A 19,574-nucleotide genomic window follows, 5' to 3' on the forward strand; every position below is an offset into this window, starting at 1 on the left:
CCTATGTATATATATCTAGCTTTCTGGATAGAAATGATCTTCAGTTTGGTTAGACGATTAGATCTTTTCTTAAAAGGGTATGATATATCATGCAAACAAAGTAAAATAAAGTTCTTGATACTAGCAATACGTCAGTAACACACCCTCAGATGAAAAAAGCAACCAATTTTTCCCCAACTTTCTTTCCTTTGGAAAATGCCTTGCTCAAGTAGTTGTCATACAACGAAGAATAACTCTGATCCAACGAGGATCTGCTCCATTGATATTTCCTGTTTACTCCTCCGCAGACGAAGGTTTCTTTAATATACCTAACCCTCTATTAAAAACCAACATTCCCTTTATTAAGGTTATAGCGAGGCTCGTGGTGCATGATATTCCTTAATTTCTCTTTGCCGACAAACATTTGAACGTGAATCTTCAATTATTTAAAAATGGCATTGATTTTGAGTTGGCGATATGGAATTTTCAGCTGTCAGATTACATAAATAATCTCTTGACCTATTCATTACTAATCAGTGTATTTTATAGCTATTTGATTGTAAAAGACTGAAAAATTGGCTTTTAAACTTCTATAGCCACCAACTGATTTTTTCAAGAAATGGGTTTATTGAGGTTAATTATTGGGAAGAATGAGCCAGCACTTCTTATGAATAGCATTTCTCTTTGGTTGTGAAATCCAGGTACGGTTCTGTTAATACCTTTGTCAAAAACAAACTATGTCTAGTTGCTTGTACACTGGTAAAATAATGAAACGATCAATTTTAATTTGGCGAGTACAGTCAAAACAAGAATGCATTCAATAAGAATAAACAAAAGAAAGAAGGAACCTCTTTTGAAATGTTATTTAGTGACAAAGGAAGAAAGAACTGATCATGTTTCAACGGAAATAAGTTGTATTTGCACAACAACGCTTTTGGTAATTAGAAAGAAATCCGGGGTTTGATACACAGACATTTTCCTGTCCATATTAAAGTAAGCTGTGACAACTGAATTTATGATCTATTTATTACCTAAGTCTGCAAAATTCTATTAAAAATTTCAATTAAGATTTCATTCATTTACACAATTTTGTAAAAACCTATTACTACATGTGAAGGAAAGTTAATAGGGCTACCATCTTCTCTAGCCTCCCTTCACAGTTATTCAAAGCTTCTATTTCCGTCGTAACTTTATTTTCGAATCTTGCAAAAACATGAATCTTTCAATAATTTCTAGCGAATTTACTTTTCGAAAGCAAATGTGATAGGTTTTAACAATAAACAGACATGAATGTTTGGTATGAAAATCTTGCAGCAAGCATGATGCCTTATTGCATTTTACAAACAGGGGTATTCTTAGTTGAAGCCCTTTCATAGCAATTGAGAAAATTTTTGATCAATTTTTCATGACTTTAAAACTAACTTTTGAAGAAATTATGACTAAGGTAATACCACACTATATTTTATGTTCTATTGTTTCTCAAAAATTACGTTTACCATCAACAGATAAAAGATAGCTATTGGAGTTCATAGAAAGAAAGTAATGACATGGGAAATTGTCTTAAACCTGCTATGTCTATATCAACATTTATTATTTTTTATATTGCATGATGTGAATTGTTTAATGTCAGCTTTTACAATAGTAAATGCACAGTACTTCAGACCAACTCCAACTGCAGTCGGGTTTACTCTGATTCTTTGTTTTCTGTTACACTATAGCCTTTTAATTGTTCAAGAAAATTCCTTTTTGATTTGAAAATCTCTGAAGAATTGCATTTTTTCTTCTCTATAGTCCGTATAGTATCAATGAGTTAATATGTATCAACATGTATCATAAAGTTAACGGTGGAAGAAACCCTGACCCTAGCAGTTGATCGAAAACAATTTGAAAAACTGATCTTGGCATCTTTTTCTAGGACCAAAACTCTCGACTTCTTTCTATTTTGAATAAGGTTCCTATCACATCAGTTATATAGCAAATGTAACATTTTTTGATCATCCAAAAAGATAACGCTACCTTGAAAGGTAGTCATCTATGTTAGAAGATCTTGTCTGGCAAAGAAGTAGCAACCAGAGCGTACTAAGTTTTTAGCTCTCTGCCTGCGAAAACTGAAAAAGCCCGTACATTTTAGAAATAAGTCTATGACATATATAAAAAATATTTTCAGTTGAAAATCAATCTTCTGTAATGCACATGTTTATCTTAGCCATGGTTTAGGCCATGAACTTTCTAAGCGTGTTCCTAGTGACTACCCAAAAGAAGTTCCTTGGATGCAAACTCCTTGACACAATTCTCAATGTTACTATGCATCTCCAATGTTTGACGCTTTTCCCATGGTAAGGAGCTTAATGCCAAGGATAGCATATGTGATGGCAGACATGCAGACATAAAAAGAAGACAAAACAAGTAGACCTGTTTTCTTTATTAACTTAAAAACCCGTGCTAAATCAGTACTGCATTTCAAGCAAAGTAACTACTCCAAAATGGAGATGTGGTTGCATTATTATTGTAAGGCTCTTGGGGTTTAGGCTCTTTCTTCTTCTTTTCTTCTTATTCTTCTTCCTCTTCTTCTTTTCTTCTTCTTCTTCTTCTTTATCCCTACATAGACATCGTGTTAAAACATCTTAGCTCCTATAATAAAGAATAAAGATAAAGCAAGACTTAAAGTATTTCTCATTGTATCGAAAATAGTCGAATTGACAAGTTAAAGCCTATAGAAGTTCCAGCAACCAGTAAGTCATTTAAAGTAAGGTATTCAGCGAGTCAGCTGTGCAACCAAAAAGCAGCTAGAATGCATAATGAGTAATGAAAGAAGCACTTACAAAATCAAGGTTCAAGTCAAACATATAAGCAGAATATCAGATCTTTTCTCTGATACTGAAAAATTGAAAGATCTTGTTTGCTTTTTGACGTTTGCATTTTTCTTATTGTTTTACAAATAGTTATTATAGAATTCATCAAGTTTGTTTCTCTAAGAGCCTTTTAACATGAGTAGGAGACTTTTATATCAATAGCCATATCATGATTAATATTGCAAAAATGATATGGTTTGTTGTCTCTGCATTTGTGTAGAATTACATAGATTTTTCTTGTTGCGGAAACAAGTCTTCGTCTAAAAAGTATCACCATTTGGTGATCAGATGTACGAATTCAAAGAAAATAGAATAGAATGAATTCATAAGTGTGTTTTATTTTGGCAGTTTTCGGCCTGTAAGCTATAATGAGCTATGTTCTAGAAGCTATTAAATAAGACGACGTTTTACTGATTATTAGCACAAAGATGAGTTAATTCAGCTAATTGTAGAGAGGCTTTAAAACAGATTTAATAATTTTTTAGGCTTTGAAGACATATCATTTTTGTGGTTATCGGTGTTGATTTGAAAAATTTTATCAGAAATTGTCTGCATTTCATCAAAAAGTTGAGCAAATCTAGAATATTTTATTTCATTTTATTTGCCCAATCAACGTCCAGTGAAGCCCCGGGGCGTTTAATTTGGAGCTTTTGGCTCACCCAGCTGAAATAAACGCTAAGGACACCTAGCTAGAGGGGGTAGGAGGTTGGGGCAAATGTCTCTAGTGTATTACAGCTATCCATAAACGTTCTGATACTCTCCTCCGTCCTCAAAGTGCTTATCTCGTAGATGCGTCATTCTGTCCAGTTTTAACAAATCATTTGCGCACCCTGGGCGTGTAAACCAAAGTTGTCTTAAATTGAATTTTCCATTCTGAAAGTTTTTATTAAAGACTAAATGCTTATTTAAAATTTTTTTATTGCCTTTGCCAAAAACTCAAACAGTTAAATCATGTTTTTCAAGGCATTCAGTTTAGTCAAGAAAAATTCTTTCAATTCAATTTGAATAACGGCTCGATATATGTCGTGTTTTTATTAGAAGCATCAGGTACGGCGTTTAAACGAGATACAAAGAATCTGCGTGCCTACATATGACAATCGTTGCAGTAATTCAATTTTCAGTTTCACACAATCAAAGTTTCGATGCAGCTTTTCGGACCCTCATAACATATTTATAAACATTAAAAGACCATTTCATGCATGTAAATATTTCACTTATCCTGCAATGCACGCCAAACTAGTTTGCAATTTGACACCAAAATGTATGAGTTTTGACAAAACACACCAAGAAGACGCGACGGACCTGTTGGTTTACAAGTTTCAACAGGACAACCAATTAGCTTCTACTGAGTCAATTACCTACAAAGGAAACTCACTCTGCGACACCTGTTTGCTGGATCGAATGTTTCTAGATTCGAACACAGCACGTTGCTTTCGCTACGAATCGAATGCTCTGTTTTATTGAGGCCATAAGTAACTGACTTACAAAAAGAGGCGAATTCAATATTCCATTTAAAACCGCAAACACAACTGCAACAATTTGCTGCACAAAATAGGTGTCTTCTAAGTTAAAATTCTGAACAGTGAAATACCTGCTGGTGAATCCGAAAGGGTCTGCACTTGATTTCATATCAGCTTGAGCTTGTTGGACTTCAAAGTATGGAAATGCTGGAAGAAGCTGTCACCTGATTGAGTGGACATTATCTCAAAATGGATTCACAGGAGATAACATCGATGTTGCCAGGCAGTTCAAACTGTAATAAGGTAAACCTTACATCACATCAATATTTTGATCAATATTTTGATTATGGCAGTATTTTTATCAATATAATCAGAGGCTGGCGATCATCAAGATACTTGTTGATAGCTTTTGAAATATTTTGTTAATCAAATTTCATTAACATTCACTTAATATATTGCGTTGTTTTGACATATGAAATTCGTAAGCAACGTTGAAACCAATATTTTGCAAAATATCGATAGGGGTGAGATTATGTAATGACAATGGAAAAACATTAAACAATTTATATCTTTGCAAGTCAATAAGTGGTTACAAAATTCTGCACTAGATTAGAGCTGCAATAAATACTTTGTAAGCAAACCCCAATAGATCGAGATTGAAGTTGATCACTGGCATTTGTTTTTTGAGCTTCAGATTGACATACTGAGGCAGTTGATCACTGAATGGCTAACTTTTTCTCGCCAATTGTGGATTTCTGTTCATTCTCCTTTCATGGTAGAATGAGCAATAAGTCGAACTTTCCAGCTTTATACTGCTCCGAAGAAATCACCATTTTCCATTTTCTTCGAATCTTCGAATCATTGAAATTCGTTTTTAATTTTGATGAAGAGCGCTGGTGTTTGTTCAGCAAAGCCCATCTCATAATATTCTTCATTAATCTACCAAGGAATTTAAATGTCTACTATTTACCTTAGGACTTGTCTTTCAAAATTGCTTTGATAAACTAAAGAAGAAATATTGTTTGAGAAATATGGTATTAAATATGAATTATGTAGCAATTGACGAAGTTTGGCATTCAAAGACAGAACACTATGTTTTCAGATTCCATTGATCATCATAAGAATTCTAAATAATAAGGTTTCTAGCTATCTCGAACTTCTCTCTTTTCATACTTCCTGCTTCGGCTCAAGCAGGTAATTTCTGAATTTTTAATCCTATCGACAGTGCCTGTATCTCCAAACATTTCCAGGTCTGTTTATTAAGTCTTTTCCTCTTCTTGATAGACATTTTCAGTCAATGGCACTCACTTTACCACACCCAGCTGACAAAATTGCAATGAGAAGTAAAAGCCCCAAAAACAATCATTGAGGAGTACCAGTAGCTAAATATGCAGAAATTATCCTTTGCTCAGTTCTACGTCATTCTCCCTGCAAGGTCACCTGTTCGCTTGATTTCTCAATCATTTCTCGACCAATTATTTGCTCTTGATTTAAGATTTCATTTTTAAGATTAAAATCAAAAAAACAACCTGAAGTTTGATTTCATGTGCAGATTACTGACAGCTAATCTTGCTATTCTTGGTACCAATACATTTATTAGATAAGAAAAACAATATCAATTATTTTTGTGTTTCGAAATATAAAAGTGTGAGAGCTTTTCAAATGCAAAGATCTTTCCAACTTGGTTATCCCTCTTGCCAGAAAGCATTTTTTCTATCACAAAGCGTAAACTTTCTATAGCACCCTTGTTTATCTTCAACATTCACTATTGATTTATCGGTGTGTAGGTTTTTAATGCATCATTCTACCTGCCTTTTCTACCGGCTCATTCAAGTCTCATTCTACCTGCCTTTTCTACGGGCTTTGGAGACATTATCCACTTTCAACGATTTTGCTTGTTTTTCTGCTTCTGTACACAAACAGTGCAGTGACTAAAAGTGCCCGCAGATTGGTTTGACCATTGCGGTGAGATGGGAAGTGAGTCAATAGCAACATATGACGTCACTCTACCAACCACCAGCACGAGCAACCGAATTTAAACTGCATGCGTGACGTTGATGCGGGGGTACTTAGCCACAGACGCCTGCAAGTAGGCATGTCTCATGCCCTTGCAGTTTATTTCAGCTTGAAGCATCAACATTGAAAAAGGACAATGTTTTAGTTGAGGCTAAGAAACTTCACTCTTTTTGAACTGATACTGTCACGTTGATCGCAGTTAGTTACGAAGTTTAAAACAGTGTTTATGCAAACCTAGCAACAACGTGAGGATAATAAGAAATTTCAATTTAACGTGTCAGGCCGGATACAAACACTGAAAATTCAATAGTCGGTTCTAAATTATTTATGTACAAGGAAGATGTAACAGCATTGAGGCGCTAAAATATAAATGTTTGGCTTTATTCAATTTGCATTCTCACACTACTTCAAAAATTAATGCGAGTTTTTTTGACAAAAGTTTGGCTATCTGTTAACGAAGCTACAGGTTTTTAATAAGGGCAAATTACAAATAGATTATGCTGCTTTTAAGCATGTACATTTGGAAATAATTTCGTTATTGCTAATTAATGTACATTCTCACAGCAAGTCTTTTCCGAAGTGTCCCAAAAGGAACTGCACTTATCAGTCAAGTCTTTTGAAACGTATTTTCGTGTTTAAAACAGCATGTAAAATTAAAAACGAACTCAGTCTTTGATTTTAGGCCAGTCATATTGTGTTACTTGGTTTACCTCAGGTGCACTATAATTGAGATAACGAAAGCATATGATCACTCTCCTTTCTTTGTAAATAGCCCGAAAGCATTTATTTCAGAGAAATCATGTGTTCAATCAATACTGCATTAATGAGTTTAGCAGGAACACATGAAACCGTTGCATACTGAATCCAATTTGCGTGATACCTTAATAGTCTCATTGTTAAATGTTGAAAAGATAGGTACTTTATGTCCAAGAACTACTTAATAAATCATTCGTTTGCAAATTTCAGAGTAAATGCGTTAGACCTAACATATATTTATAATTTTTGTCAAGTAACATCACTTCGAATAACCGACACAGATGGATACAGTCGGTCTAAAATTTTAATTTTAATTTCTTCAAAGCGCTACCAGAAAGTAGTTTGTAACGTTTAGGGTGGAAAAACATTAAAACTTTTCAATTAACATGGCATATTGTAAAGAAAGAATAAGTTCGAAGAAAGACTAGCTTACTTAGAAAATCAACCTCCACTAACAATTTTCAGAACTTTTGTCACTGGAACTTTAGTCAAAAGAAACCTTTTTTAGTTTTCATCGCTTTTCTTCTCAATGATATTTTCAAATTTTAAATACTTGGTTACCAGACCCCGATATAAGTTCGTTGCAGATGCTACTCATTTAGGAAAGGGGGCTAATGTGGATTTTACCCGAATATTACTGCTACATCAAAATAGAATTGCCCGAATTGAGCCTAAAAAAGGCCAAATCATTTACGTAGGGTAGGATTAGAAATCTAGATTTCTAATCCTACCCTATGTAAAGATTAGATTAATGAACCAATAAATACCTATAAAATTGTATCAAAATACTTTTCTGATAAAGCTCTATTTGATTCACACTCTCATGGAAGAAAAGTTTATATCCGAAAGCAAATTTGTATGGTTCTGCTCGATTATAGAACTCTTTGCTTTTCCAAAATTCTTCATTTTATATATCAAACTTAACCTAAAAATAAAAATATACAATAAATATTCTCTAAATCTTACAACAGAAAATAATATGTCGATTTCGATTTCCTTCTGCATTTTTTAATCAACAAAACAATTGTAACATGAGAATTTGTTTTCTTTGGACTCTTGTACTCGTTCTTGATTTTCTTCTTTCCTTTTCTTTAGCTTTTTCTGGTGGTTCTCATCCAATTGTTCTGATGGTTCTTATCTAATTGCTTTGTCAGCATTGCAAATCTTTTAGCTCTTATTGCATAAGAATATTTTCAACTGATTGCGAAAATTAAAGTCTTAACACATTGGATTTTAATTGAAGGCAAAGTTGCTTCTCGGATGCGTAGAGAAATGAGCCATTCAATGGTCAAGTTATGCAGATATAAAGTCCTGGATATGAAATTTTCTCATCTTGCTTTCCTGCGTATGACGTTTTTTATGGCAATTCTGTATTTGTTATAAAGTAACCGCTTCAAAATTTTAAACTTGAAGGGATTTAGAATTATGATTTATCTGATATTTGGTGCAAATTTTTTTTTGATGCAAAAGGGAAATCTTGGTATACCGGACGGCTTTACACCATAATAACTTGTGGATGGGTAGGATAAGCCTGTTATCTAAAGGTTATAACAGAAAATTGATTTGTGAAAAATTACATAGTTGTATTTTTGTTCTTTGATGATACTATTGTCTCTTGCAACGAACCTATTCTCTGGCATTTTTGCATTTTTGGGCCTTTGCATTTTTGGCACCTTTCAATTTTTTACAGTGACAACTAAAATTAGGTGTCAATAAAATTAGCTTGCCATCTTCTTCCATATTTCCATGTCGCGTTTTGGTAACATAGAATATTCATCTTCTCATTACGAAAAGATCATTGTTAAGAAAGAAATTATTTTGATTTTAGGTTTCTCCACAGAAAAAGAGAACTTGCAGAAAAGGAAAAGAAAAAAGAAAAAAAGAAAAGGTAAAAATTATTGTCTAAAACCTTTTTTAGGGAACTTTATTCTCGACATATTTTTGTAATAGTTTTATAGCATGAATGATTTTACAGCTGTAAAGTTTTTTGTTATCAAATTAACAACTGGTCAAAATACAATTTTTGGCCATAATGTATGAAAATGTTTGAAAAATTCGAGAAAATACTTTGAACTAAATTTTTGATTTCGAGTTTGGATGAAGGACAAGAAATTAAATCTACTTATAAGTTTTCATTTATAACGATGTAAGGTTTGAAAACTTTTAAGTGATTTGGTCACAAAAATCTTCCCGGCTGAAAATGTTCACCTACAATCGCCAATAAGACTTACATCCCTCAAAGAAACATGAAATTTAGGTTGTCATAAAGTCAATTTCAAAATCACTAGCATCATGAACATTTGCATGCAGACTAAAATTCTGGTTCTTCATTCGAATCTGAAGTCAAAACATTGGTCCAGAGAAGTTGGAAGTATTACTCAAAACAAGGTTGAATTATAATTGAATAGGAGTTTTTCTAAATAGGTTTTGAATAAGGATCAGGTTCCTCTGGAAACAAACACAGTTATTCTCATGTAAAATGAAATAGTTTTGTAAATAAGAATTTTTTCAATAGGAACTAGAGCACAACGTGTTGCTATTTTTAGCATCAAATGCTCAAAACTCTTATAAGTTTTGTTCATTGATCAATGAAAATGTATTTCTTAAGATTTATGTGAAAAGGAAACCTGTGCAAGTTTATGCAAAAATAGATAACAGGCCAGAAGCTGTGCACAGTACACAGATTTATCCAAATAAGACAAGTGGTTTCAGACAGTGACTGTCTTCTGCGCAAAGATTTGATCAAATACAAATGACGTTCACAAATGGTATTCGGAAATTTTGATTCAATTCAATGATGGTCACAATATCTATTCAATCCAATTCAACAAAATAATTAAACATAACGAGTTCCTTTTTCAACGTGTCATAAAAAATTCATAGACAATAAAGACTGTCAACACATGCTATGATATTTCCCTAAAAATGTAAACTTTTCCAGGATATTGTTGATTCTATGTTATGGATGTTGCCAAAAAGTGACACCGCTGATGATTTAACGACATTAAGCGTTTTATGTGTATTTTCATCTATGACATCAACAATAGATTATAATTAAAGTAATGCACATTTATACCGGATAAGCCTTCTTAGGACAAGACAAATACTAATCAATAAGTGTTCTGTTTAAAAAATTGTCGACGGGATAAATTGTTATGACAGGATAACGAGGCTCCATGATGCTTTAGAAACAAGATTTAATTTGTTCAACATTTCGTTTGGTGCTGTTTTCATAATGGGACAGTTTAAATCCCAAAACAAACAAGGATTGAAATTTCTTTTTTTCAAATCTGTAATCCAAGATGAATCTATCCATATTTTATCGGTTCGTGGCTTCATTTTTTAATCGTTAACTTACAATACATTGCATTTATTATTAAGAACCATTGTCTTGTTATGTAATCTTCATCACCAAAAATCAATGTTTTATTTGAAAAACGCGATGTATGATTACGTTAAAGAAGCTGATTAAAGTTTCGATCAAAATTTGTGGTGATTTTGCAACTCCAACTTTGACCTTATAATGCTCACTCACTGCGGTGTGTAGCTGTTCATTGAAGGTGATTTCGTTGCATTATGGAAATTGATTTTCAGTTAATCGGAATGATCATAAATTAAAAGCCGTTTGGTTTGTATTCACCTTTGATTCGATCAACTGCACAACATCAACTGTTTATTTATTATCATCGTTGACAGTCAGAAGAAACCATGCTTTCGGAATCATTCACAAAGTCAAATGAAGTGACTGGATTATTCAAATCTCAAAATGTAGCAAAGGTATGTGAGGTTTTCTGCTTTGCTTTCTATGTGATTTTTTGTTTGAAGGAAGACTAGGCCATGATAATTTTGTTTTGAATTTCAAAATCAAGTGTTTGATTAAGTTCCAGGAAACCTTTTTCCTCAACTTAATCCTTTTAATATCCTTTTCAATAGCTAAACAAGATAATTGCAAAAACCCAGTAGGAAGCAGAAATACTTCTTTGATGAACACTGTGATAAAAAGGTGCTCTTGCTTCTCAAGGAATAACTATCAAGCATTCAGTTACATTAAAAATTAATGGAAAAAGTCGAATGTTGCTGTTTAAAACTTTTTGAATCTTACCCATTTTGCTGAAAATACGCTTTATATAGATTATTGGGAAGGCCTTCTCGTTGCAAAGTTAGATGCAATGTTTTCGATATACCCCTTGCATACTGTTCTGTTCCCTATAAGGGCCTATAAGTAGGCTCATACTTTGATACGTCAAGAAATGAAGTTTCAGTGATAGGGAAGCCAGTCTGAATTCTCTATTGATTGATTTTGATTGGTTTTGATTGATTTTGATTGATTTTGATTGATTTTTGATTGATCTTGATTGATTCTGATTCCGATTTTGATAAAGAAAAGAAAAAGTTGAATGTATTGCTGCCACTTTACATAAATCCTTGTACCTATTCAGTGGACATCAAATGGAGATACCAAAAGAAGCTTGCTTTGTTTATCTGAAATACACATAAAATGATTATTAGATGAAAAATTTCAAAGACGATTTAGTTTTGACTGTTAAAATTAGGATGCAGTGTTTCATTTATTCAGTTTATGCATAGTTTGTTGACTCTGATAAAATCTCTTTTATGATGACACATTCTCCCTCTAATTTTCAGTCGAACCCAAGATTGTCTCCAAAAAGATTATTCAGCTTGGATGTGAGAAGTGCTGCTAGAGGCAGGGAGCGCTACCCACTCTCCGTCAAGGTAACTACTTGCAATTTTCAACTCACGCCTTTTCATGCAAACGTTAGAGTAAGCTTCATCTTCCTTGAAATAACGGGAATTTTACTCTTACAGAAAAGTAAAACTAACAGAAACGAACTTTGTTGGTCATATAAAAGTATTTATCAATTTTTTATTTCTTGGTTATACACAAGATGGCTATGATTTACAATTATGATTTATCGTTGTTTATAATAATATTTCACAAATGTTTTTTGTTCAGACATATATTTCTTGTGTTAAAAACTTGAACGTACTGCTTCCAAAGATAATTCAAAACCTAGCATGAATCCTGTAAGTTTTAATTGAGTCAAGGCTAGGTTAAGAATTTCGGCATTTTGAAACTCGAGCATCAAAGTATACTTTCTTGATATCAGTGGCGTGCTGGCAGGGGGCAAGGGGGCAATTGCCCCCCTGTCGATCAATATCAAGGGCACCAAAGTACGCTTTCACGTTATAGGGGCACCGAAGGTGCCCTATTCAAGTAGCTAACAAATGAGGACAATTTACATAAAAGAACACAACAATGCTGAGAGCGGACACTGTATAACAATCCACAATAAATCGCTTCGAAGAGAACAAGAATCACCTTACAACATACCACTTCTTCTTTTTTTACTCTAATGCACTGAACAACGATTGTTAAAGACCATCTCATGATCTCATGCTAAATCGAAATGCTTTTTGCAGAAAATAGCTACCATGGGCGTACCGAGGGAGGGTGTGGGGGTATTTTTGAGGAACCCGTCAACAATGTTTTGCTTGGCGGTAAAAGTTCAGATTAGGCGCCATTTCATAAAAATATTGAGAGGGTGCAAGGAGTTTTAATGAGAAGAAATGCAAGGAAGAAAAGCTGAGAGATTATGTCCCAATCTGAGAAAAATTGTGTTACATAAGCTAAAATATTTAGCAATGACAAGCTTTCAGCCTGTGGATGTTCATTGAAGAGAAAGCTTGCGTTATTGGAAAATTTGCTTCAAAAAGTGCATTATCCTGCAAACTGGAAGCATCAAAATTCAAAAGTTTTCCCCTTCGGCGGCAACCATAGTGCCGCCTCGGACTGTATAGTTATATCTTGGGTTTGTTCCGATATGTAAATCTAAAGGTTTGGAAGGCCTGATGATAATATCTAAACAGATGCTTTGAATCGACAGAATATATTGCAACCCAAATAGGCCTGCCTCGCAGCGGCCTTGGGCCATATTTTGAAAAAAACTTGTAGGTATTGTCCAGGGTTTTCCATGAGTCAATAGCGATGTTGTAAAAATTTGGATGCATTTTTCCGACCCTCCCAGAACATCTTCTTTGCAATTTTTTGCCGCCAACGATGGAGACCGTCTTCACTAAACTCCTAAACGATCTTACCGCCCCCTCCCTTCCCCATCCTTCCTCTCAATAGTGACGTTCCTGATTATCATTGTTGTACAGTTTGATGATACAGCCGCTACAATGATACTCAAAAATACTGTCAAGTTTTACAAAAAATTAGATATACTATTTGAAAATTCTCCAACGCGCCCTGTCAGTAATTGACTACCCGCTCTACCCTCATTTGAAAGTCTTACAGTACGCCACAGATAGGTAGATATAGATAAGCGTGCTTTCGAACTCTTGTACTTTTCTGCACATTTCCAATACTTTGAAGGAAAATTGGAAGATATTTTGGAGATCTCAAGTTTTATGTAGAGAGTCTGTTGCACAATCTTCAATGCAATCTCCAGAATGCTTGTTTATTTCTTAGTTTTGTTGATCTTTTTAGATTAACGTTTCTCTTTTCAAAGATAGTAGCAAAAACACGGCTTTTCTTTATCACTTTTTGTATAAAATAGATATCAGATTTTTTAGCGTATAGATGTATCAAAACGTTTTAACAGCAATAAGGTGAATTGGTAACGTCATTTGGTAGCAAAGAAAAAACCGTATCAGGGTAATCTTATAATTGTCACCCTGTTATGTTTTTTATCTTGATGCTTTGGTGCTTATGAACAACTGAACATCAGATTTGATGCTTTAGCAGAACTCATCGCAATTACTAATCGTTATAATACTCATGCTCTTTTAAAAAGTTCTGGCTGTTTATGAACCTATAAAAGCAACAATGATGTTGTATTTACATTAACTTTATGTACCATATTCCATTCCATTTAGTTGGAGAGTGGTCTTTCGGTTGCTCTTAGATTACTTTGTAAAGAAACTTTAGTCATATTGGCATTTCGATTTTCATCACCTGAAGCCCGGGCGTTGTCTGTCAGTAAAATTTGATAGATACGTTCTGTACTATTAATTATACATTATTTGTTTTATATATTTCCATTCTTTATCTTGAAAACTGAGAATATAAATATTTGGAGAATAATAACACATTGGAAAAAATGGTGCTCTGATTTCGCCCCTAATTCAAACGCCAGCAAGCTGCATCAATTCTACTTCAAGTATTGAAATAAAAAGCTGAATACTAGGTATGTGTCCCGGTTTTATGTCATTAGAAATTTGTCTGAAAATTGTTGACTTAGTAGGATATTTTCGAACAAATTTGTTGCATAACGTAACTTTTACATTAAAATGCGCACAAAAGTTTTACGTGTTAAGACAATTTCAAAGTAAATTTAATGGCCATAAATTCTCAGAAACATTCATTTTTTTAACCTTGCTATCGATGACGTTTCAACAACAAAAATGCATTTATTTTTTGTTTATTTTTTGCAAGTTTTAGCATTGGTAAATTAAATTAATTATTTGTTAGGAGAGCGCTAATTTTCTTTTAGATAATTTGGAATCACTGAAAAACAAATGCAAATGTATTTTTAATAGAAGGTTTAATACAGGTTTCCACTTCACTAGAACTCACGTTCTTTGAAAAGAGTTTTGAATTTCGTATGCAATCCTGTGAAGATTCAAGTAAAATTGTAAAATCTTCTTAAAGTTATAAGTTTTTCAAAGTGGATTCATTGTGAATTCATTTTATTCTACAATTTATCTACTACAATTGATCTGATATACGCATTTACCAACATATTGATTACCAAACAAAAAAGATATTTGACTGTGTTTTATTTTGCAAAAGCAGATCTTTTGTTGTGTATAGATTTTGTCTCTCTTGATACAGCGATAGTTTACTTTTACATTTTACTGTTTCCTTATTAACTTAATGAAGAATTCCACAGTGTTTCCAGCCTCAGAAAAGTGGGGAAGAAAAAGGCGATACAAACTCTCAGTTAACGTACCATTTTATCCAACACGTGTCAACCTGACATATCAAAAATCCTAGAATTTTTCTCAATGCCCGCAAATTCTATCAGAAAAAATTTAATAAAAGACGCGTCCCGTATCCTAGGACCGTTTCTGCCTCTCTGAGTAGGAGAAGTGATAGCAATTTCTCCTGGGAAACTCATTCAAATATTTTATCAAACATCTATAGGCGGGTGATTCAGCCGATCATAACTTCGTATCTATATCATCCAATTATTGTATTGTTAAATATTCTCTTTGAATGGTCAGGTTTCCGTCTATATTCGGGCTCAAACTAATTCTAGTGAAGAATAGTTATCTTCATAGCACAGAGACGTAATTTCTAGCACGGTTGCTTATTGAGCTTGTGCGAAATCTTTTTACGTGAACCTGCTACTTTTCTTATACATGTATATGGTATATAAAATAGCATTACGATGCATTTTGGTATACGATTCCAATTACTATACAACAATACAAAGAAGATACCACGAGGAGGGGGCAGAGACTACCCTATGGCCAAAACATGGAAAGTAAAATAACTTGATTGAATAAACTAGTTAAAAATGAAAGAAAAAAAGTAGGTGCAAATTTACGGGGGTTAGCAGCAATAGAACAATTAGTAGCGTTCTGCAGCATGAATTAATTTGAGGGGTGCCTTGAGTTGCATCATTCGTCATCATAGACAAAGATTTTTTTATCATTTGTTTCTATCTAGCATCTGTAATCTTTTAGAAACTGAGAAGCTTTTTCTTATTGATCAGTGTACTGTTCCTCTCGATATTACACCCAGTATTGTAAAGAGGGGGCCTAGTTTTTTCCTTATATTGTATACAAAATGAACGTTTCAATTGTTTTCGTTTGCATGCTTTCTAAATATCAATTTCTTTACCTTTCCATATTTTCTAGAGTTAAATCATCATCCAATGTCCACCTTTTACTTGAGTAGAAAAATCTTAAAAAAATAGAATTTAATGTAGTAAAATTTTGCCAGCATTTATTGATTTTTCAGTTATCGAGAGGGCTATTGAGGTCACACATGAATGAAAATGTCAAATAGTAACATCGGTCAAATCAAAGGTTTGATCCTGGCAGATATTAGCAATGATCTTTTAGCCCTGACTACACCTCATGATTTCTACGCTTGGAATAACAGAGAGCTGGCGATTCCACTCTCTCTGGGTTAGTTTTTGGTCACGTCAGGACTCCATCCCAGACCCTTGAATCTGTTTTCCGCAACCCTAACCGCTAGACCATCCTCACACTTAAATATATGAATTTTAGCAAAACTTCATTTGAAAGAAAGGAAAACCTATTGCTGGTACGAGACATCAATATCAAGTCCTTAAGTTTTGGCTGTCTGCATTTAGTTTGTAAGCATTTTAGTTGTAAGTACAAATTTAAGTTCACGTTTCGAAAATTTCAATGTATAATCTTTTGACTGGTTATATTAATAATTTAGTTTCAAAAATGAGATAGACTTTTGAAACTAAGGCAAGATATAAAGATATAGTTCGGAAAAATATCAATCTGATTCGAATACAATCGAGTCATTTTTGACATTAAGTCTCAACAACCTGCCATTCCGAAAAAGTATCGAGAATCGAATAGATTAGATAGATTTTTGATTTATTCAATATTGAAAATTTACAAAAACCTGCTAGACGAAAAAGATAAGAAACTTTTTTTAGATTTTTTAGGACGTCAATTCAAGCCACAATTATAAACTTTACAGGTGACATATATTGTATTTCGTTGTTGCCAACGGATATCAATTTGAATAAGTTAGCCAACATTGTGATAGTATGAAAAACTGAACTCGTTCGGTTTGCTTAAGAAACTTAAAAGCCGCTTCACGTACCTGGAAATTAGAATGGTTCTTTGTCGTTGCTACTGTGGGTTCTGCTAAGAAAGCGGCAGGACAATTGTGGTATTATTTTAAACATGTGTCTACAAGTGGCAACTTTGTACTTTAGCACTGAGTCACCTACTCAAACAACTGGATAAAATTTACTGTTTATGCCACGAAAAAAGGTTCTACTACAAAGTAAAAAGTGACTCCGGTGTTTCTTTATTCGGCAGGTGTTTGGTGAATATGTATGGCTGAAAGTTAAAACCAGTAGTTTCAATTCATGCTTTCTTTATAAGAACAACCCCTATAAGAAACAACAGACTGAGATTTGCCAAGAAATTCAGAACAACATAAGAAACAAGTAGCAAATAAGAAACACCGCAATGCGACGAGAATGAACAACAATAAATACACGTAAATAAATAAAGACTAATATTTCTCCCCGGCATACGGGGCTTCATCAGAGCAAAAGTAAACGGACTAAAAATCAATGATCTTGCTATAACACCATTACTGCAACTCAACGAGAAACGAGAGAGTGTTCGACGAGCCAAAGAGCAATACCTCATTGGCCTGGCAAACACTCTCCAGCGAACGGCATGAACAGAACCGCGGACCATTAAAGACATTGAGTCATGATAAATAGACTGGGGATACCCTAAGTGTCAAAATCCGCCGAGTCATGATTTCCACGATAAGTCATGATTGACTGCGATGCTATTGGTTGACATTGAACTGGTCACATGAACTCACCTTGTACTGGTTAACATAACAGTTTCCATCAATAGCAAGTTGTCAACAACGGATGCCAATATCACATGAAACAGCAGCGATCACGCCGAAACCAAATGACCCCCTATAGAGAAAGCCTATTTACCATGACTCAATGCCTTAAACCTTACAGCAACATTATCATTATTTCATATTATAGTACTTCATCCTCATTACATTTACATTCAACCATCACTACTCACGCTCCCTCATTCGCCATCCTTCCTTCCTTCACCCTGCGCTGCATTCACACCATTCCACATCAGCCAATCCGACAACACCATCGCATCTTTTTAATGTGTACATTTTTAGTCCGTTAACTTTTCCTCTGATTAAGCCCCGTATGCCGGGGTGAAATACTAGCCTTCACTAATTTACGTATATTTATTGTTGTTTATGCTTGGCGCATTGCGGTGTTTCTTATTTGTTACATTTTCATCGATTTTTCGCAGCAAGAACTCCTTGGAGTCCGTCGAGCAGCCTGCTATCGTGACCTTTTCTTTATTCACACATAAGAATCAAGGCAGGTTGTATTCAACAAAACTCACGAGATAAAGTACTGGCAAAAACTGAAAATTGAAAGAATAGCAACAGAAAAACAGAAAGCGAGTCACCAAAATAAGAAATAAAATAAAGAAACACGCGAGGACGAAGTTATGCGGCAAAACAAACACCAGACTGAAACTGGAGCCAAGTGCTCTTAGAAAAAAGCGTGTAGATTATTAAGCTGTCCTTCCTTTTTTAGTACTGCAAACGCATTCTCCTTAACTAAAACTACACTCTTCGTCGCATTCAATTTCCTTTTTATTTCAGTGCTAAAAGTTTTCTAAAGGTTTCTTAAATGCCATCTGCTAAAGAGCTATTTTTTATTAACAGAAAAACGTACCATAAGATAACATCAATGTTTACGACACACGAAGTTTCTTTGGGTGAAGTTTTTCAATGGAAATAGCCCTGTAGGAATTTGAACATTCGGTTGTTCTACGTTTTTGGCCTATCGATACGATATATATGAAATTGATAGTGGTGGGTGTTCGTTGCAATTCTTGATACTCAATTAAAGGTTGCTATCAAAATTCGTGGAATTTTTGAAACAGCTTATCAATTTTGAAATAGAAAGAGGGAATGTGGTCACAAAGATAAATTGATTTTTATAAAATGTTTATTCAATCACAGCTCGTCAGAAATAGTTTTTTGCTAAGCCAAGTCTGCAGCTGAATGTGAAGTTTCCCCTTTCATTTGCGTGACAAACCCATTCTCCTAGACCTAAAAAGACTATAGGAACATTTGGAAATCCTAATTGGTTCAGATTGATCCAAAATATTTATGCCAAATCAGTTGGTTAGAATCCAACTTAAAAAGGGTGAGGGAAAGTGCAATTGTCTTCTGTCTTCGTTGCTATTGAAGAAGCTACCTGGAACTCCTAACGCCCAACAGGAAACAAATGAACTGGCACAGCAAAGCTATTGTCTTTTTCTAGAATGCCAGCATTCTTAGCACTCTGCCTTTGCTAATGCACTACCCGTCGAGCTGTTTGTAGGGTATACAGATATGTAATGCTACCAGCAATAACATGCCGCGTTTAGATGTCAAGCAGTGACATTTTGCTTGGAATTAATCAAATGTGCTGATTCACAAGTGATTCACCAATGTTATGTGCTCTTTCCGTAAACAATCCTCTTACGAGTCGAAGCATATTGAACAGGGAAGTAAAGCTTGATAGATGTATAGCATGTTTCAAGAGTTCCAAAAGTAGCAGTGGAAAATCATTAATTACATGCGCTGTTGCCTCATCTATGGTTATCAATTTGTCAGTAAGATGCCAGAACAGGTGGCTACGTGAAGACGGGGGCCTTTCCAATGGAAACCATTTACGAGGTTCGGCATTCATTGAGAATTATCTTTTAC

The 19,574-nt window shown here is 34.2% G+C and overlaps 1 protein-coding gene and 1 long non-coding RNA gene across 4 annotated transcripts in view; one reads left to right on the top strand and one right to left on the bottom strand.

The window, feature by feature from the left end:
* The window catches only part of LOC135686685 (voltage-gated inwardly rectifying potassium channel KCNH6), a 37,346-nt gene that overhangs the window by 3,949 nt on the left and 13,823 nt on the right, over positions 1-19,574 (top strand). Inside the window, exons 1-4 of one of the 3 annotated variants that reach the window (XM_065202969.2) lie at positions 4,465-4,594; positions 8,892-8,951; positions 10,760-10,840; positions 11,708-11,797. In XM_065202969.2, coding sequence (XP_065059041.2) covers positions 4,541-4,594; positions 8,892-8,951; positions 10,760-10,840; positions 11,708-11,797 — 285 coding nt within the window. In that variant the 5' untranslated portion in view covers positions 4,465-4,540. Of the gene's footprint in view, positions 1-4,464; positions 4,595-8,891; positions 8,952-10,759; positions 10,841-11,707; positions 11,798-19,386; positions 19,545-19,574 lie in introns of those variants that run through there. The other 2 variants (XM_065202970.2, XM_065202973.2) reach the window with 2 other exon arrangements.
* Positions 1,434-8,454, bottom strand: LOC148960085 (uncharacterized). Its single transcript, XR_016143819.1, has 3 exons — positions 5,262-8,454; positions 4,423-4,584; positions 1,434-2,610 (listed from the first exon to the last, which is right to left on the bottom strand). It is a non-coding gene; the product is annotated as an uncharacterized LOC148960085 (long non-coding RNA).

The sequence above is a fragment of the Rhopilema esculentum genome, chromosome 6 (assembly GCF_057945365.1).
Source record: "Rhopilema esculentum isolate cy_ngs chromosome 6, ASM5794536v1, whole genome shotgun sequence".
In the NCBI taxonomy this organism is placed as follows: Eukaryota; Metazoa; Cnidaria; class Scyphozoa; order Rhizostomeae; family Rhizostomatidae; genus Rhopilema; species Rhopilema esculentum.